This window comes from Anopheles merus, chromosome 2L (genome assembly GCF_017562075.2).
Source record: "Anopheles merus strain MAF chromosome 2L, AmerM5.1, whole genome shotgun sequence".
Lineage (NCBI taxonomy): Eukaryota > Metazoa > Arthropoda > Insecta > Diptera > Culicidae > Anopheles > Anopheles merus.
The window spans coordinates 4,548,959-4,571,069 of record NC_054083.1 but is presented as its reverse complement, the minus strand read 5'-3'; the positions used below and the strand labels follow the sequence as shown (position 1 = coordinate 4,571,069).

Here is a 22,111-nt window from a genome sequence, read left to right as displayed (position 1 = left end):
TATCAAATAAATAACAAAGTGTATAAAAGTACTCCATCAAATCAAAAACTCCGAGAAATCAATAGTATTTTAGGCTGGAAATAGACGAACCGAGATCGTCGCGGTACCGCGAAATTCGCGCCTTGTTTATAACAATTGTAGAACAGTTGAGCTGTCAAATCTTCCGCGCCTCCAATCGCGCCTGCTGTTTCGCAGAGATACCCAACTTCGGTATTGCTGAGATTTTCGCGGTAGCGAGAACCGATTATTTTTACTTTTTCTGGTGGATTTGTGTGAAAACTCATGTCGAGAAACGAGATTTGTATTTCATTTTGCATAAACTATGTGAAATAAATAATTTGATTCGCAAATTGATTAAAAATATCATGTTAGCATATTCAATCGTCACCAGACCTCGGATGGTTAAATACACGAACCGCGATTATCTCGCCTATTTGTCAGATTTTATAACAGAATTGACAGCTCAAGTCATACGCGATTTTCGCGGTACCGCGACGATCTCGGTTCGTCTATTTCCAGCCTTACCGTCCAAATACACATAGAGCGACGAAAAATAGCTCAAAATTTCACTCGGTGTAGATCAAAGTAGCTCATTTGACTCAGTCAACCAACTTGTTTTTTATTTGAAAACACACAAAAATAGGTTAAAATGTGTTCAAATCTATTTTTTTTGCGTTTGGCATTAATCTGGCTTGTAAACAAAGTAGATAATTCGATTATTTCGGATGAAGCAAAATTGTCGCGCGTGACGAGTAGCTCTGTTTGCAAAATTGAGCTACTTTTTGTCGCGCGCGACGTTGTCGCTGTATGTCTATTTGGACGGTTAGTCAAAAAACATGAAATTCGACTTACGCGGATATTCGATTTACGCGGATTCGTTGGGAACGTAGAAACCGCGTAACTCGGGAACAGACTGTATGTCCGAATTGGTGAATCTCCTTAAATCAGGCACAAAAATATTCGGTCTTTGTTTGATACCGAGAATTAGATTGTTATCATACGTATGAAGCTACCAAGGCAATAATGGTTGTTCGATGCAGCATCATGGATCAATTATAATAATTGATAATTCAATGTTTGTGCCGCAGAGTATGACTTGCAAACATGTTATTGAATGTGATATATTAAGCCCCGCTTGACATAGCGTTCTGAAACATTGGGCGAATGTGCCGATTGACAATTAGCGTGAAAAATTAAGTGTAATAAGTGATTAGATACTTTAAAATAATTAATAAACGCCATTTGAAAGATAGCCCTGGTATAATCCAGTTTCTATTGGGTTAATTATGTATCATTCAGTGAGTTTAAAATCGACTGAAAACTCTGGTTACCAACTGTGTGTGTGATAAACCGTGCTAAAGGTGAAAGTAAGCTGGCGCGTCATCTCTAGATGCAGCACCATGCAAACGTAATGAAGAAGTATAATCGATATTGGATAAGTGATTAGACAAGCTAAATAAATATCGGTGTTTGCTTGTGTTAACATGCTAGATAGCATGAGAGTCCTGATAAAATATTTAGCTTCCTAAAATATGGAATGGTGTAAATGCTGGTGTAACATATTCAAACCAATCCTACAGAGACAGATTGCAGCGATCCTGTACAACGGTCTATTTAACTAGTGCATATTGTTGTGCACTCTATCGTAAATGCGTGTTAAGTGTTAAAAGATATAACGTCGTCATTTTCGAATATCGAGTGTATGTAATTGGAGCAACAATTATAATAAAATGCAGGTCGCAAGTAAGTAATGTTCTATTCGTTTCAAAATGCATGAAACTACTTCTGACACAAAATTTTTATGCATTACAAAAACTTGACAGTTTGTGGTGAAACAAAATCCATTACATAAAGCTATTTTTATCAGGTCTTGAAATGATTCACACCCATTTTGGACCGGCTTCCGTCGACAATTACCAGCCACAAACGCTCTATCAGCAGCAACAAAAGCGAAAGCAACAGGAGCAACAACATCAACCCTCACAACAACAGCAGCAGAAACAACAAGATCAGCTGCATCCGCAGCAGGAGGAGCAGCCACAACAGGAGCAGCAGCAACAACAGGAGCAGCAGCAACAGCATGAGCAGCAGAAGCAGCTGCTGCAGTCACAGCAGCAGCAACAACAGAAGCAGCAACAACAGGAGGAAGAACACCATCAGCAGCAGCAGCAGCAGCAGCAGCTACAAAAACAACAACAAGAAGAACAACAACAAAATCAACAACAACAACAGCAACAACAACACATTTCTACAATTATTTGCAACCCCCCACCATCAATAATTAGTACTTCAAATGGAACAACAATGTGCGTTGCCAAACTTATGATTGGGCTGGATCATGCGCCATCAGCATTTAATGTACGATCGCGCGTCCTGGGTGAAGGAGGCACAAATTTAAACTACATACGTACTGAAACTGGTGCTATAGTAACACTAAGAGGTCGGGGATCATTGAATCTTGAACCACAAACTATGCAGGAAGCTCCAGAACCACTGCATTTGTTCATTGAACATCCGTTGTGAGTTTATCTTCACAAGCTGTGTGTTGTATGATGCTAAATTACCTTTTTTTATTTTTAGGTTGGATGGTTTGCAGAATGCTAAGCAGTTGGCAAAAAATTTGATAGAAACTTTGCAAGAAGAGCTCAGCTTTTTTCAAGAGAACACTATACCTAAAGCTAATTTTCGGTTAATACCAGAGCCAAGCCTAATTCAAACAAACCAAGTTGCACAAATGCCTCCCATTATAAGAACGCAACATGTTACACAACCCAATGGTATAATTCATCAACCACCACCAGCAGTTCTTGGACCGCCACTACCAAGCTTTGTGCAGCATCCTCCTGCTTTGCAACAAAGTCAACCCCCTCCACCGCAAATAATTCAGCAGCCTCCAACAATTATACAATCACATGTGCCATTACAAATTCATCAGCAGCCGAATAATGTAGTAATCTCACAAATCCAGACCACAGCGCCTCAGTCACAAATTCCAAATGTAAGCAATCCTCCTCCGGGGACGCAAATACGACCTATTGTGCAGATAAAAAACACCCCTGGCGCTCATTTGACCCAACCTCCTCCAAGCATACAAATTCAACAGGCACCTCCTGAGGCTGCGCAGCAAATAATAGTAAACCCTGCCCCACCATACCAAGTACAATACATACAGCAGAATCCATCCCTTCAAACTGCCAGTGGTGCTCATTCGAGTGGACAGGTCACGATTCAGCATCTAATTCAGCCCCAGTCACAGCCTGTCCAAGGCATTGTACAGACAACAATACCACCGCCTCAATTTGATCACTTTCAAAGACAACCACAAACCCAACAGATAATCACTGTCCAAGGAAGTACAGCGTTCATGGTTCCGCCGCCAAATATTATTCATCAGACAGCACCACAAACACCAAACCAAATAATTTTTCAAACACAGCAACCAATTCTAACGCATCCTCCACCGGAGTTGACCCCACTGGGACCACAAGCAGGCATAATTTTAAATGGGACTGAAGCTAAAAAAGTTGTTGGCTCTACTGAGATAAAAATCAAGCCAGAACCGATGAAGCTCGATGACGGTCCTTCATCTGGAGCCATCCTTCAGCAAATTCCTACCAATAGCCAACTACCAAAAACAACAGTGATTCCCGTATCTTCAATAGCGGGTATACCAATTAGCCAGCCGCCGCCACCAATCATGTCTGTGCCTCCTCCTACAGTGCAACATATAGTTGGCAATACAATCATCACTTCGCAGCCGAATCCACCAATTAGTCATGGCGGGATATCGCAACAAATATTTAGTCAAATTCCGGTATCGATTCAATCTTTTACTCCCGCAGCACCCCCACAACAATTGCAAGTTAGCGGATCCCATTTTGTTGTAAGTGCTCCACAAGCATGGCCCGTGGTAACTGCTTCGGCAGCAGGACAACAAATACAGCAATTACCAGTCAGTACGGTGCCTAGTATTCAAATTACTACACAACCCATGCGAAATCCTAATGAAATTCATATCATAAGTCAACCTACGATTCTAAGTGCAGCAGAATATCGCCCGCCTGCATCTCAACAACAGCAAATAATAGCTAACAGTTCATTTAACCCTCAAATACAGCCACCTCAGGGTGAGTATAACTTTTGAAGAATAAATTGTATAAAAGCCATTACAAGGTTTTAATCACATAATGGACATTTTCAATCAGATATAGGCTTACAGGGTTCCCAAGTCAATTTCGAATGTAAACGTTGCTATTCACCGCGTGTATGTTGTTAGTCCACATCAATCTGAGATTTCATTTTCATCATAATTTTTAATTTCGTCAATATGATTATATGATATAATATGATCTGATGAACGATTAATTTATTTCAACACATGATTTTCAACACACAACAAAGAACTATCAAACTCAATCCAGCATGAGCTTTGTTGAAAATCATGCTGAAGAAATGAAAACTCATTATGATGCAAAGAAATGTCAGATCGATGTGGAATAACAATTTGCACACGGTGAATAACAATTTTTACGTACGAAAGTACAGTCGTTGTCGCTAAATTTTGACTTTAACTCACCTATTTTTGTCTCGAAGGCACCAATTTTTGACAGCGTGTCACGATATTTGCCTCGAAGGCATCAATATTTGACAGTGCGCATCAATTTTTGCCTCGAAGGCATCAATATTTGACTGTGAGTCATTCGCTTTATTTACAACATTTTACGTAACATCTGAAACTGTGTGTTCTGAAATGATTGAAATGAAGTTAAGTAGTGAATATTTTTTTGATAGAATTTAAAATAAAACAATTGTTTTGCCAATTTTGGAAGTTCTAATGGAGTCTCTAATAATCTAAAATTAGATCATGTTTTCTCAAGAATCAATCAATTTACACAGTTTTTGTATTTTTTATGAGATGTGGAATAACAATTGTTTATGTTTATGTTTGATTATGTTTAAAAAAAATCTGTTTAAATACTAAAAATAAATCTGCTTAAATACTTTGTAAAATTGTCATAATTCCTACAAGAGTCAAAAATTGATGACTTACAGACAAAAGTAGGTGCGTTAGATTCAAAAACTGATGCACAATGTCAAAAGCCAAAATTAGGTGGCAACGATTGTAACTTGGAAAACCCTGTGAATTATTAATGCTTTGTTTTCTATTCTATTTCTATTTAAATATTGCAATACATGATTGTTGCTCCATATCAGAGTCTCATTCGCGTAGAATGTGCGCTCTGCTCTGTTTATCAATTGCTTCGAAGCAATTGGTAATTATATCTATCGATATAGTCAATTTTTGTCGTTCGCGATACAAATTACCGATTTTTTAACGACTACTCGACTCTTTACCCACTATTGCTATGGCAGCCATGACAGTTGCTTCCACCGTTCTACTCAAAGTGAGTTGATATGGGCTTATCCGTGCATTTTGACGACTAAAAACGAAAATAGGAAGAAAACCTGGTTTGACAGTTAGATCCATAACAAACTGGATGCTTTGATGATTTTTCTATTGACTCACTCCTAACTCTATCCAAAATTTTCACAATTTTACACTATATTTGAGATAAATCGGTGGTCTGTTGAACAGGACCAAAGGATATATGCGCAAGCACTCTGATAAATTCCTCTCTTTCAGTATAAAATCATATTTGGTTCGGTTGGTACACTGCTCATTGCTTGCTAGTAGAAAGGATTCAATAATTGTTGCCTATGTATCAGATTTGGTGAAGGATTTTTTTTTGAATCTATAGTCTTCAAATCTACGTTTTAATCCAAGAACTGGCTGCCACTTAAGTTTTTTTGCTTCTTGCTTCGTGCTACGCCTGAATAAAACCATATACAATTTCTACGAGATTTCGTTTAAACTTCAAGGCATACTAGATTTTGTTATGGAACAAACCGTCAAATTGTGTGTCGATGTATTGGTGAGAAAGAACACCAAGATCTATTAAGGAGAACAGGTCGATGCAAAGCCCGTTGCTAGGTTGCCATTTTCAGCTCGCTTTTGACAGTTTCATGAAAAAGTGTTTACAAACAAACGGCTAATAGTTAACGCGCAAAAGTGGACGAATTTATTATTAGGAAGGTTATATTGGTTAAATTTCTTGCGGTCAATCACTTCTGGACAATAAAGGAGAAGTAATTGCAGTCTACTCTGTATTCAGAAACATTGATAACCTTTTTCATTGTTTGCCATTCCGTGACCACAAACCACTACCGTTTGCAACGGTCCTGCTGGAAAAACGAAATTTTTAACATGTTCAACTGGGTTAAAGAAGTCCTTTTTAATTTCAATTGAACACTGAGAGTAAAATGAAACATCCAATCGATACACACTGGTACAATATGCATACCGTCATTTACTTATAACCTGACTACGAATGATAAATGAGATCCTTGGATTGTATCAGTCATGTAATATTCTAATTGGATTCTAATTATTCAAATATTCTAACAGGAATTGAATGTGAAATGCTGAACAAAACTCTCATTCACTCCATAGCAACGTCCATCGCTAAACATAAACAATGTTCACTTTAACTGTCAAAATTTTCCCATGGCTTTCTGTCAATTTACTCTAAGCGCTTCGACCTGTTTTCTTTCAAGGACCTTGAAGATCACCATAAGCCCACCTGATATATACACTCACTTTGGTTTTGATGTACTGACTGACAGGTCAATTTGACAGAATTATTTTTTTTCAGTAGGGTAACTGTACCAGTATTCGGCAGTGTACCTGTTTTCGGCAGGGTAACTAAAAACGTGTAATTACGCAAAAACGCGTTGTAATTGGTCTCAACATATATTTTTTTCAAATATAAATATGCTCATTTGTTATTTATATACAAAGTATCACATCATTTCCTTGCATATTTATCAATTTATCAAACAAAATGTGCAGAGTTCACAGTTTTTCGCCAGATTTGCTGTCAGCCAATAGTTCGGCAGGTTTCATTATTAAGAGAACCAGAGCAGTAAAACAATGAAAGTGTGGTTTTTATGAAAGATTCTTTGGTTGCAGAATTCATTCTAGCCCGCTTGGAATTTTAAAATCACGAAAAACTAGTAATAATTAATTTGAAGTGCTGCCGAAAATTGGTACACGGTAAATGTTGATTTTTGACGGATAACTGCTGTTGGCGCCTGCCTAAACATGAAACAAAAACACACTTTTAATTTTGCTGAATAATCATTTAAAACTTGACCAAAACTCTAGAATGCGTATGTCGAAACATAAAACAATATTTTTTGTATCAAATTTGTATTCAAATTTGGTTTGAAAACATGCTATTAGACCACCTGGACTACATACAGTTTGATTCTAGATTCCACCACGTGATCTCTTTAATGCACCTTGGCCCGCTGTGCAAAGCGAAATCATTGAGTTCTGAGAATTTTATCATGCCTTCCTTTTCTCTCCAACGGCAAATTTGTCAAGCAGCTCGTCGAGCTGCCCGTCCCTGGCTCCGCCTCATACCCCTCGCCTATGCGCGCTGTCGACGGTTTGGATGTGTTGGTGCGTCAGACGGCCAACCGCTGTCAGCCGTCGTCCGTGCTCACCCAAGCTCCCGACCACGCTGGTTTTCGCTGGTCTTTTCGGGGATAATTCGTTAACGAATTATCCCCGAAAAGACCAACGAAATACAGATCATTTTCGGGGATAGTGAACACACGTGAAAGATGAACCCATGCAAAAAAGAGCTAAAAATAGAAATGAACATTCGGATTCACTCCCTCCACTCATGATCATGCTTCATCCTTGATGCTACCAACCACATCGCTAGTTCTACTTCGAATCACTTTGCCAGTTGCGCCACCATATTATTATTCATTATCGTGCTATTTACTGGTTTGTTTGTATGAAGGGGTACTGATACTAAAAGAATTAAAAGAAATAAATAAAACAATAAAAATAACTGATTAACTATTAAACACGCATTTCTAACAATGAGTAAATGGGTTTGAAGTTATTGGAGCTGGATGTTTTAAAAATTAAATAAAACTTTAAATCATAAAAAAAACAAAAAAAATGGAATTGAACTCAGGTCGACCATGGTACAAACATTACACCATTAACATTTGACCATAACTAGTTCATGAACATGAATTGTTATCTATCACTTTTAAACCCTTCAAATATAGTACAATGAACAAAGAGATGTGTAAAAGTTCATCGATGCGTGTGAGAGAGTAGGGCTGATGAATAGAAAGAGATGGCATGAGTTTGTGTTCATTATCCCCGAAAAATTTCGCTTGGGCATCCCCTCCATAGCGCTATCTCTTTCTCGCTTATGGTCAATGCTCATGAGCTGCTGTGGCGTTTAAAAAACCGTTAACAAACATTGCGGCGATGAAGTTGCATTTTCACAAATCAAAAAAGCGCAATAAGTTCAACGCTGCAATGTAAAAATGACTACGAAATCGCTAGCTTACGCTGAAGGGTTTGCTGTGCAACGCGCAGAACCCTAATTCGCATTAACACGTTCATTCCGGCGCTGATTTTCATCAACTTTCCTTTCCGCCAGCATCTAGAACGCAAGCTTATTGTGAAACCGGCATCCTGGAAAGTTCACTGGTAGTCCCTGGGGCCTGCCATCGAACTGAACGTGTTAAGCATTAAGCAAAACTTTGTTACCCTAAGCTTTTGCTTTCGTATGGTGTAGATTACACAGATATGCTGAGCCATCTGCGCATGGGTGTGAGTGTGCGTGTGTGAGCAACAAACTTCGCCAAATGTGTTTTCTTCCGGAATGTTATGATCCATCGGTCAAAGAAAGGATGGTGTTGATGACACTGGCGGATTAGGGGAATCGGGGGTCCTAGGCAGAAAGACAAGTTGAGGCCCCTGTAAATGGAAGCTGCTGACCGGCAGGAGAGGGTACTGGCACACAGCTGTTGGAAGATTGAACAGTATACTTAAATTGCCGGCGGGTGGGAGGGTGGAAAGGGGGGGGGGGAGGGGCAAATGGTTATCTAGCCACGGGGCCCCAACAACCATCTTTCCGGGGGCCCTTGTCGCTAATACTCTGTCCACTTGTAGACATACGGCATACTACAAACAAGAGATTTTCGGGGCCCCAGGCGACGCTGGCCAGCGCAGGCTTTGGTACATTTCCTGCGCATGAAACTGCTCGAATTTGCGCAGCGGGGGGGGGGGGGTTAATGTAAACCACATCGTGTTTTCGAGCAGGTACTCGAATCTAATTCTAGCTTTGAGGCTAGAATAATCTAGACCAAGGTGGAATGTATAATGAGGTGTAGTTATAGCGCTTTTGGCGATCCCCCCCCTGGGCTCAGATTTTGACAGATGGTTTTCCGCTTGTATCCCGCTGCGCAAATTCGAGCAGTTTCTAGCGCAGAAAATGTACCAAAATCTGCGCTGGCCAGCGCAGATTTTGGCTGGTCTCACGCGCTGGACTTCAGCGATTCCTGCGCTGGGTCGCGCAGTTCGGGCAGTTCGGGCCAAGTTCGGGCGGCGGCGGAGCAAAAAAAAATGGTCAAAAAATTAAAAAAAAAATGGCGCCCATTTTTTCGTCCGCTTCTTCCTCTCCCCTCCCTCCTTCACCCTGGCTTGCCTTACTTGAGCTTCAGCCCGTGCCTTCCGCCGCCAGCTGATTGGGTGTTGTGGTGTATGCGTTGATACTTATATGTGCATTGCGGTTATGTATTGTTATTGGTGGGTGTTAGCATTTATTAATTAGTGTGTGACCTTGGGACGCTGTGGGAGAAGCTGGATTGGGATTCAAAGTGTTATCGGTGTATTGATGGTTTATTTTATTTCGTGCCGCTGCTGATGAGACCATTCGATGCCCCTGCCAATAGAGGGTGAAGAAGCCTATTTAAAACAAGCGTAGGAGAACGTCTAACACTAAACTAATATTTTTTTATTTGAACATGTTTGATGTTTCAATGACCTTCTAAGCATCATGTAGCACAGTGTATAGTGGTTATAATTTTTTTTTTAATTTGCCGAAATCTGTCTCGAGTTTTTGGGTCTCGACACACACACACACACACACAGCGCGGGGAAAGTGACCTTTCACTCTATCATGTCGCGATCCCCCACCCCGCCCGGCGCTAGGGATGAGGATGCGCTACAAGAAACCTGAACCAGCCGTTCTACCGAGAAGGTAGCCGTAATCGATCATGCGTGGACGGGGGGGGGGTGGTCTAGTGGGGGGGGGGGAGTGCGTGCTTGCGCGACTTCGGGGGTGCGTGCTCGCGAGCGCGCTTTCGTGGGTGCGTGCTGGCGTGCGCGCTTTCATGCTCGCGGGCGCGCGTACGTGCGTGTGTGTGTGCGTGCGTGCTGGCGTACGCGCGTTCATGCATGTGCGCGCGCACGTATGTGTGTGTGTGTGTTATGTGTGTGCGAGTTTGCGCGCGCGTATTTGTGTGTGAGTTTGCGCGCGCGTGTTTGTGTGTGAGTTTGCGCGCGCGTGTTTGTGTGTTTGTGTGAGTGCGTGCGTTTGGAAACCTCAAAACTATTTGATTCTGATGCGTACATTTTCATCCGCTGCGGCTACAAAGTCCATGCATTTTCGATCTCGCTACCTGAGAGACAACACAACCATTGGCATTGGCATCTTTGCGATCGGCTCTGTTGTTGGGGGTATTAAAAAGACACACGATCTAAGCAAACGTGCGTGTGATATATTGCACATTTATTTCTAATTCAGCTAGCGGACGCAAGTGGAAACAAAACTTGAATTGAATTCATACAAAAGAGGATTCTGGATTTGTTTATTATGGTGCGCGTATGGTGCTGCACATGTCCGTCCAGAATCTGGTGGCTTGTTGGCTTAGAGTCGGTATCATGACGCCGTGCGACCGGCACTGCCTTGGAATGGGTAAGGCTCGGTAGGTTCATGTTTTGATCGAGTGCATTCCGTGCATTTGTCGCGTCACAGCGGTAGCCCGGCAGCACCAAAGTCAAAACAAAAACCTTCCCCGAGAGTGGACTGCTATGCTAAGTTCTTCTTCTTATTATTATTATTATTGTTGGGGTAATAGCCTATGCGATCATGCCGGCCATTTCAGGACTTGAATACCACGTAGCCGGATAGTAAGCCTTTGCTACGGCGGACGGTTCATACGCGGTTAGAACCCATGACGGGCATGCTGTTAAAATGTGCGGAATGATGGCGTTGCCGCGGGACCGCTCCTATCCAGCGGGCAACTTGCATACTGCCACACTGTCTCCTGCTCGATGCATGCGCTGCAGGCAGGGGGAAGGATGCACCTCCACGATAGAAAAAAACACCGTCATGAACCAGCGGTGGATCTAACGGTAGGCGGACTAGGCGGTCGCCGAAGATTTCTAGTCTGTAGTATGTCGTATGTCTACAAGTGGACAGAGTATTAGCGACAAGGGCCCCCGGAAAGATGGTCGTTGGTTCCCCGTGGCTAGAGAAGTATAATGTTCAATCCATCCATCCGCTGGCAATTTAAGTATAATGTTCAATTTATCTCCCAACAGCTGTGTGCCAGTACCCCCTCCTCCCGGTCATCAGTTACCATTTACAGGGGCCTCAATTCGTCTTTCCGCCTTTCATGAACACCTTTCTTTCTTTGACCTATGGATCATAACATTCCGGAAGAGCATACATTCGGCGACAGTTTTGCATACACACGCACACTCACAACCATGCGCAGGATGCTTAGCATATCTATGTAATCGGGTAACAGTTTTTGCAACAGGCGAAAGCAAAATCTTAGTGTTATGCTTAATGCTTAGCACGTTCAGTTCGATGGCAGGCCCCAGGGACTGCCAGTGAACTTTCCAGTATGCCGATTTCACAATCAGCTTGCGTTCTAGATGCCGGCGGAACGGTAAGCTCATTAAAATCAGCGCCGGACTGAACGTGTTAATGCGGATTAGGATTCTGCGCGTTGCACAGCAAACCCTCCTGCGTAAACTAGCGATTCCTTAGTCATTTTTATATTTCAGTGTTTGAACTCATTGCGATTTTTTGGTTTGATTTGTGAAAATGCAACTTCATCGCCGCAATGTTTGTTAACGGCATTTTTAGGCGCCACAACAGCTCGCGAGCATTGACCACACGCGAGAAAGAGATGGCGCTATGGAGAGAAAAGCACGGACGACGGCTGACAGCGATTGGCCGTCTGATGCACCAACACATCCAAACCTACGGCAGCGCGTTCAGGCGAGGGGTACGAGGCGGAGCCAGGGACGGGTAGCTCGACGAGCTGCTTGACAAATTTGCCGTTGGAGGGACAAAGATGGCATTATAAAATTCTCCGAACGGCATGATTTCTTCCGTCGCTTTGCGCAGCGGGGCATGATTTCTTCCGTTGCTTTGCGCAGCGGGATATGTATTGATGGATTGTTTACATTTTGCATGGTCAATATTTGGTGGAGATCAATTTGGGTGAATATTTTAGTTTATTAGAACACAGCCCGTGATTTAAAATGGAAATTTTCCTTCGAGAACTAGAAGCGTTCGCCAAACGCGGAAAACTAACTGTCAGTTTTCTTCGTCGATTCTTCTTCCACCTAGCTGGCCTATAGCCCTAGTAAAACGGGCTTATAACTTGACCTGATATCTTTACGGCCCTTGATCTAGACTGAAAATTGCAGGCTAGTTTTTTGTGTGGTTTTTTATGGAGTGTTTACATGATTTCAGCCTCCAACTGTCAAACTCCATACAAAAAACTAACTAGAATCGTGAAGGGCCCCAACTTCAGACAAATAATAATAATTTGTGAGCCAGTCGGAGCCGTACTCTGCAGCCGCCAGACTGTCTCTTTTCTTTAACGCCTACTTAGTTTGCAATTCACATCAAAGCGACTGTAAAAACTGCCCTCAAAATGACCAAAATGGGCAACATAAAATTAATAATTTAAGTACTTTTCAACACCATTCTTAAGAAATTGAGTGTGTTAAACTGTTTAAAATATTTTTGTCCACCTATTGGCATTAATTAAAACATTTACCGACCCGTATTCACGTTGTCGAAAATAGGAGCACAGCCTGCCGAAAATACGAACAAAAACAGTGTTTGAATTTTCACGAATATCTCTAAAAAATACATTTAATTCGGCACATAAAAAATAGCACAACATAATGCGATAGTTTATCGTTCAAAATAACGCCACTTTGATAAAAAGTAATAACTATTGTAAGTGTACGAGCAGTTTTTGTGAAACTGCTGCACTAACCTGCCCAATACTGGTACATTTACCCTAATTTGTTTTACTGAAATTCACTAAAAACAAGGTCTATGAAAGAGAACAAAGGTCGATGCGTTTAGAACAAATTGCCATGTGAAAATTTTGACAGTTAAATTAAACATAGTTTATGGTCGTTACTACGGAGCTGCTTTTCTACTATTTTGGACTCATTTTATGCTCCTGATTGCAAACATTCTTTTTTCTATAGCTGATTTGATTCAAGGATCTCTTTTATCATTCGTTGCCGGGTTATAAGCAAAGGGCGGTATGCATATTGTACCAGTGTGCCGATTGAATGTTTCATTTTACTCTCAGCGTTTAATTCAAAGAAAATAGGATTTCTTTTACCCAGTTGGTGCTGTGCTGTTTTATGCCTGTTAAACTTTTCGTTCCTCCAACAGGACCGTTGCAAACGGTAGTGATTCGTAGTCATGGAATGGCAAACAATGAGGTTATCGGGATACAGAGTAGGCTGCAATTACTTCTCCTTTATTCTCTATAAGTGATTGACTGCAAGAAATTTAACCAATAAAATCTTCCTAATAGTAAATTTGTCCACTTTTCCACGCTAACTATTAGCCGTTTGTTTGTAAACACTTTTTCATGAAACTGTCAAAAGCGATCTGAAAATGGCAACCTAGCAACGGGCTTTGCATCGAACTGTTGCCTCGAAGGCATCAATATTTGACTGTGCGCATCAATTTTTGCCTTGAAGGCATCAATATTTGAGTGTGAGTCAATCGCTTTATTTACAACATTTTACGTAATCTCTGAAACTGTGTGTTCTGAAATGATTGAAATTAAGTTAAGTAGTGAATATTTTTTTAATAGAATTTAAAATAAAACAATTGTTTTGCCAATTTTGGAAGTTCTAATGGAGTGAAAAAATTGACAGATATTTGCAACTGTAAGCAAAAGACTTTAGAATTACTAAAGTTTTGTAATTTTTCTCAAGAAACAATCAATTTACACAGATGTGCAATAACAATTGTTAAAAGTCTTCTTTAATACTTCGTAAGATTGTCATGATTCCTACAGGAGTCAAAAAATGATGACTTGCAGACAAAAATAGGTGCGTTAGAGTCAAAAATTGATGGCTTAGAGGCAAAAATTAATGCGCACTGTCAAAAATCGATGCCTTAGAGTCAAAATTAGGTGGCAACGACTGTAACAATCGCACGGGACATTGTCGCGCTCTCTTGCCATGCGCTACGTGCTCACTCGAAAAACTGTGACGTCAGGCCGGCGGTCAAAGTGTTAGGAGTAGGAGGATCTTAAGTAAAACGACTATTTTGACGCTGATGTAGCCGATTTTCAGTAAAATGCGTGTTATAAAATGCATTCAGTTAATTGTTTCACTGAAAATCAGTGAAAACAGGACATTTATGCTGAAAATCAGTAAAATATTCTATTATTGAACCGTTTCAGTAAAAAAACATTATTGAAACAGGATGAGAAAATTTGGTGTGTAGTTTTGCGTGTAGTTTTGTATGAACATGCTTTCACCAGCCAACTGTCAAACTTCATATAAAACAGCTGGCTAATATCGTCATATTAGATTGGAGTTCATTCTTCAAACGTGGGCTTCGACATCAAAAATCCTGTTGCACGTGTAAACCAAGAAAATGGTTTATGATTACAGTAAAATCTCTCTCAGAACGTTTTCACATACACCGAGGGAGCAGCTGAGACGATGGGAACTCATAGGAGAACGCTGGGCAAAATGGGCACCTTCTATTTAAGCATTACTTCACTACAAAGATACATTCCAATGCTCAAAATGTATTCATTGGAGTGTTCTATGAACACCATGTAAGTTTTATAACCCTTTAATAATAAATACAGTAAACGTTCGGTAATGCGTACGTTTTTAAATCGAACGTTCGATAATCCACTCTTCGATAACACTTTTGTACTTTTGACAATCAAAATCAGGAGGTGAACAGTGTTCGGTCAAAAGAAGTGAACTATGATTAAGAAGATAAATATCTTTCTATTTTTTTAAATTATAAGCTTTCTTTGTGCAACACGTTGTAAAAAACACGTCAATACATTCGATAATCCGCACTCAATCAAGTTCGGATTATCGAGCGTATACTGTTACCAAAAAAAATGCAGAATAGATTAAGCTTAAACCACACACAGGGATGCTTGGAAGTTTTAAATGGTTTATTTTTAAAGATATGACATTTCTATACAATTTGTCTGAGGAAAGCAAGGCAATTGAATAAGTACACTCAGACATGGCATATATTTCTTCGCGAATTTTTCCCCTTCCACCAGAAACAAGTGTCAAAAAATATTCGCCAATATTTTTGCGTTTACACATAGTAGGATAAATTTATCGTAATTTGACAAAATAAGTCGTAAAACACTTGTTCTTGTTGTAAGAAATGCACAATATACAACCGTTAGAACATTTAGGACTTGGAAGCAATCCAAAACTAATGTTTAAAGGCGAAAAAACACGATATTGCTCTCGGCCTGTCAAAAAATTGCAAGCAAATATTGTTGTTATCGATCCAGCGATGGATAGCTTGGATTGCTCGAAAAAGATTCGCCACGAGCTGCTAGACTTCCCCTACTTCAGTGGGAAAGTGTGTTTTACAGATATTTTCTAGCAGAACATGCTGCGCCGGAACGCGGCTAATGTGTATTTTTTACTAATAATAAAAAATACAAAATTGTTTCTCGTGGGGCAAAATAAGTAGTTTCGCTTGGGGCAAAATTCTTTTGACATGTGGCGCTTGGTGAGGCTATGGTGTTTTATTTGTCCCCACAATAATGGTAACAGGCACAGTTTCAAAAGATTTGATATTGTAAATTGAAACGTGTTAAAAGTGTTTTAATTTTGATAACATATTTTACTTACTTATCCGGCGCTACAACCGCTTTGCGGTCTTGGCCTGCCTCAGGAGTGTCCGAAACCGCTCACGATCTCGCGCCTTCGTCTGCCAGTCCGTTATCCCGGCCTTAATGATGGACGCCTTCACGCCATCTTGCCACCTCAGTTTGGGCCTACCACGCCTCCTCTGTCCTTGTGGACGGCCTAAAAAGACTTTATGGGCTGGGTCGTCCGATCCATGCGTACAACATGGCCCGCCCACCGAAGCCTAGCGAGCTTGATACACTGTACGACAGTGAGGTCACCGTACATTTCGTATAGCTCGTCATTATAGCGGCTCCTCCATTATTCTTCAACACATACGAGGCCAAGTATCCTTCTGAGCATCTACCTCTCGAACGCGGCTAAGAGGGTTTGGATAGTCTCCATGTCTCAGAGGCGTATGTGAGTACTGGTACTATATAGGTACTATATAGTCCCAGCTTCGTCCATCGCGACAGGTTCTTTGAGATGAACTGAACTGAAAAAAAAGAATGACCGGTTGGCAGCCAGCATCCTTGCGCGCAACTCCATGCTAATGTCGTTGCTGACCTTTGACCCAATACAGGTGAATTGTGGGACGACTTTAAAAGTGCGTTCATCTATCTGTACGGCACGCCTATGTAGGTTCTGATTATTTTTTTGGTAGGGCCGCTGATGTTGCCACCATCAGTTTGGTCTTTGCCTCGTTTATCTGCAATCCGAGGTGCTCGATTCCTTGGTAGGCTTCTGCTACATAGGAGAGCCGCAGACCAATGATGTCTATATCATCAGCGTATGCCAGGATCTGGGTTGACTTATAGAAGTTGGTTCCCGTAGTCTCCACCCTCGAGTCGTGGATGACCCTCTCTAGCGCCAGGTTGTATAGGAGGAAGGCAAGTCCGTCCCCTTGGTGCAGACCGTTGGTGGTAGCAAAAGGTCCTGAGAGTTTTCCACCCACCTTCACCTGGCAAGTGACGTATTCAGCCATCTTCTCCCAGATCTGCTGCTTTGGGAAGATCTGATCAGTGGTTGATTTTCCGTTTCGGTATCTTCTTTGATAGTTTATCTCTTCGACGAGCGGGACAAGACGATCCTGAAGGATCAGGGAGAATATTTTGTAGACGGTATTCAACACCGTAATATCCCGTAGTTGTTGCAGTCCAACCTGTCTCCCTTCTTGTATATGGGGTAGATGATGCCGAGATTCCATTCACAAGGCATTCGCTATCCGCTCAGTAACAACTCAGTAACAATTTGATGAATCTCGTTTGATAAATTTGATGAAGCTTTGCACCTCCATTCTTGACCAGTTCAGCTGCGATTCTGTCGGTTCCAGGTGCCTTTTTATTTTTCAGCCGACGGATAGCCTTTTTTTGTTTCTTCTATGCTAGGTGGCAATAGCATGATACTATTGGAGCTGTTCGTTAAACTGATAGTTGAGTAATTCATCAAAGTACTGAGCCCATCGCGAGAGGACCTCTGGCTGGTTACTAATCAGATCTCCATCCTTGTTGCGACATCAGGTTACCTTAAGTACAACGTTTTTTCGGTGACCTGCTATCGCTTGGTAAAACTTTCGTGTCGGTCCGTACGCCTCTGGTTTGCTCGAGTTCTCGCATGTTTTGCTTTTCCAAAGCATGTTTGTTGGAGCGGTGAACTCATTTCGCTTCGCATCTGAGCCGTGAGTATTCCTCTGCGCATGCCCGCGTTCTATGCCGTTGCTGCATTGCTCGGTATGCATTTTTCTTACATTCAGTCACTTGTCTGCATTCATCGTCGAACCTGCCAGATTTGGTGTTGCCACGAGGTGATGGGAGTATAATTCATGCACAGTTTATTATTTTGTTTTTATAGCGTTCCACGTCTCGCTCGTAGTTCCATATCTGTTTGACGGTAGTAGAGACTCTTCTAAAGCGGCTTTGAATTCCTGTTGGACAGTAATGTCCCTTAGAGAGTCCGTGTTGAGCCGAGGTTGCATGTTTTCTCCGCCCCATTGGTGCGGGGGCAGGCGATTCTACAACGTATCACAAAGCCAACCAAGTAGTGATCGGATTCGATATTGGCTCCTCGATATGTTCTGACATATAACAGACTCGACTGTCGTCGGCGGCTTACTAAGACGTGGTCGATCTGGTTGAGGGTTTCTCCATCCGGGTGCGCCCGCGTAATGGATTGTTGTGGATTTTCTTGCGCGCAAATTTGGTACTTCGAACAACCAGATTGTTCGCTGTGACGACCTGGACCAATCTACTACCATTATCGTTACTGTGCTCATGCAGACTGTGACAGCCAGTTTATTGGCGGTACATTAGCTCCCTACCGACTTTAGCGTTGAAGTCCCTCAGAATGATTATGAGGTCATGCCCGGGGCACGTATCTATGGTTCTAGCGAGGCGGCCGTAAAAAAGGTCCTTCTCCTCTTCCTCTTTCTCTTCGGTAGGGACGTGAACTTTTATTAGGCTTATATTATAGAATTTGCCTCGCATGCGCAGGGTGCATAGCCTATCGTTTATGTCTTGAAATCCATGATTGTGGATTTCAACCGCGGACCTACGGCAAAACCCATTCCGAGCACGCGATGGCGGTCGTGGCAGCTGTAGTAGATGTCGTAGCATTGCTTAGTAGTCCAAAAAAACAATAAGTTAGTTTTATTTCGTAGTTAATAATTGTTTTTCTCGGCCATTTAGTATTAGTTGTTTCATCTGGTGACAGCGGTAAAGCGCATACTTAGTAGCGCAAACAACGCTAATTCTGTCTGGTGTATTAGAATCAGGTATAGTGGTGAAGGTGAAAAAAATCTATGGGTAAGTGGTGAAGGGAAATCGCAGCGTGTTAGTGATTAAGCGATAATTAGTGAAATAAGTGTAAATTTTCATTGGTTTTTCTCAGGATGTTTCCTTAAAAGTATTAACAGTATAAGGACAAGAATGAAGATAGGTTCAATCCAACCCGACCCGACCCGAACTCGTTGCACCAATGGGTCGGAGTCGCTTATGCTTTCTTGCACCTACCGGAGTCGTTGCACCTACTGAACCAACTTGTACCTTTCGGGTCGACCCGAACGACTCCGGGTCGCTTACGGATGGCTCCGACCCGATCGGTTCGTGTTGACCCGCCCATCACTAATCCAAATCTTCCTCAAGGCTCAGCGCAGCAATAACGTATTCTTGTTCGGGTTGGATGGTCTGTTCGATCAGTCAGGACAACAGATATACATATCCGAACTTGTTGGTGGACACATGCTGAATCTCGAAGTCGTAGTTCAGCATCGCGAGAGCCCACCGTTGAAGTCGGTTTGCAGTGTGTAGGGGAATCCCCTTCTTAGCACCGAAGATGGAAAGTAGTGGCTGGGGGTCAGTCAGCAGCGTGAAATGGCGACCCATCAAATATTTGTGGAATTTAGTTACTGCATAGACCAACCCAAGCGCTTCCTTCTTTGACTGTCCATAATTACGCTCCGCGGGTGCGAGCGTCCTCGAAGCGTGTTATACTGCCTTCATGACTGCCCCGATGCCTGTGCTTGATGCATCCGCAGTTACGATGATTGGAAGATTAGCGTCGTAATGCATTTGCAGCAGGTTTGATTGAAGCGTCGTTTTGAACTGGACGAAAGCTTTTTGGCATGCCGGTGTCCAATGAAATTTTACGTCTTTCTTCAACAGCTGGTCCATTGAATGCCGCTATTCGTGAACGTTGCGCACGAACCTATCGAACTGGATCTGGACAAATGCCTTCACGTGGAAACCATACTCTTTGTGTCGCTGGAAGAGTATGTTTAGTGACGTTGCGTGTGAGTTAATGTCCTTTCCAAACACGATGACATCGTCGATGAGAGAACGGTGTTCCCAGAACGTCAGGGCAATTAACCCGTAACGGTGCTCTCGTCGAAGCGAGGACGATTGGAAGCAACTCTAATCCTTTCGATCCCAAAGCCAACCAAATAAATAAGGCTTATTTCTTTGGTTGTGAGAAGTTCAATTTATTTGCTCATTTTTAATGCGCGAGCCCTTCTCGCAACGCGTGCCTATTGTAGCGATGCGTAATTTACACTTACTTGAGAAGGCCGGCCTGTCATTTTTCCTTACTTCCTAAACTAACTTAGCTTCCTAATTAATTAATTATACCTAAAATTCTATTTTACTAATCCTTGAATAATCGTATGACCCAACCTTAATTTTCGTTAATTCACTTAATTCGCCTTATTTCTTACTATTAATTAATCCAAATTAAACCTAACGCTTCTACGCTTATCCCTTATTTTACTTCCTATGCTCTCTATTGTCGCTTACTTCCGTAAGCAAGATAGGATACGCTTACGCACGCATCTCGGGCATTGCTCTTCCGAGAAGAGCAATCCTAGAGCGGCGCGCCGTTGAGCCGATCCTAGCCCTTCGCTCATTCCTAGCTTGCCCTCTCCTTCTAACATGCCATTCTGCTACGTTTAGCCTCTCTCTCCCATCCTAGCCTCCTGAGAGTGGCACATCGTTAGGTCAGAGGAGTCAAACTATTAGGGGGTGGCGAACCACTACCGGGCTAGCACAAATATTATATGTTCGTCAGCGACAAGCGGACACCAGGTATGTGCTATCATTCCATCCACCACAAGTTGGAATACGCTCGGTGCAGATTTCATTCCGGGAGCCAGGGGATTGAACCGGAACAATTCTCGATGCGTGTTGATTGTGAGCAGGTTTTTGGAGTCGTGATGAATGATGATGATGATGTGTCCCAAACAGCTCATCATCAAACAGCTGTCAGTTGATCTACTAATATACATGAAAAACTGCACTAAACAACAATTAAACAGCACCTCTTTTCACATAACTAGCATAGTTTTTTTTTAAACTTAAACAGCGACTCAACAGAACTAATTGACCTTGGTATTTTATTATAAAATTGAAATCCCTTCAAAAATATTAAATTTCTGGCCACAGACGAGTTATAGTTAGGGAGTCTTCGATCATGAGCTTTTCGAGTAAATGTTGATGGATATCCGATCCTCTGACCACTCTCATTCCCAGGTATTGTGGCAAGTAACTGTTGAGCAGTTTATAAATGAAAATCATAGTCTGGTAAACCAACCTCTGCTTGATTGACATCCATTGTAGAATATCACGTATGACAATTGAGGAAGTGTACCATCCCATGTTGAGAAAGTACCTCATTGCTCTATTTTGCTATTTTTGCAGCCTATCTAGCTGCGTTTCATTTGCCAGAAAGAGAATAGATCAGCAGTTTTGTGTTTCGGACAAGGTGCACAATTGAGAGATTAAGGACACACGCGGCTCTTTGGTATAAACAATTTATATTCTAATATAATAAATATATGCGCTAAAAGGACTGTTGTATGTGTCGGGTCGTAGCCTCCCAACCGACATTGTCACGTTGCAACCGGTTTTTTTTTGTATTGAAAAAGTGTTCTCTATAGTGCGGTCAAATTGTTCTCGATAGCAGAACTATAGAGAAGGTTTTTGCAATGGTGCGACAGCTTGTATCATACATGGATTTCTGTATGCTACATTATTGTTCAATTTCTTTCATTCTCTCCTTTCTCCCAAAACAAACTCAGACTCTCTCATTTTTCTATTCCACACATTCGCTCTTTATTTTTACCTCTTTACTTGCACATACACTTTTCAATACTCACACAATTCACACTGCCGAAAACCGATGCGGGATATACACGTACCTGTCTTGCCTGTCTTCTCTCCTCGTTTCTCCTTTCATCCAGCGTTGTCTTCGTCGGATGGTGTGCGCACGTTAACAATTCTTCCTGCTTGCCTCCCTCTCGCTGCTCCCGTATGCTGCGCTAGCGTGCTGGATGATCGTCCCTACTTTCCTGCCGCCTACCAGGCGCTACCGAGCGTAGGGCACTCGATCATAGCCCAACCGACATTATCGCGCGATGTTTATGTGTATCTATCATTTTTCTCATTATAACATTCAGAAAATTTTTCGTTCTGCCTCGCTCTTCTGGGTGTTGGTCTGGTTTTGCTCGCAACTTGGCTGTGTCGCACCAAACATCCTCACGTTTCATATGGCTCT

General features: G+C 41.9%; 1 protein-coding gene across 1 annotated transcript in view; it reads left to right on the top strand.

Annotated features, from left to right (window-relative positions):
- The first annotated feature begins 1,875 nt into the window (after window positions 1–1,875).
- Window positions 1,876–22,111, top strand: part of LOC121591403 (mediator of RNA polymerase II transcription subunit 15-like) — a 56,639-nt gene continuing 36,403 nt past the window's right edge. Inside the window, exons 1-3 of the mRNA XM_041911865.1 lie at window positions 1,876–2,054; window positions 2,121–2,519; window positions 2,581–4,127. Of these exons, the coding sequence (XP_041767799.1) occupies window positions 1,876–2,054; window positions 2,121–2,519; window positions 2,581–4,127 (2,125 nt within the window). The remainder of the gene's footprint in view (window positions 2,055–2,120; window positions 2,520–2,580; window positions 4,128–22,111) is intronic.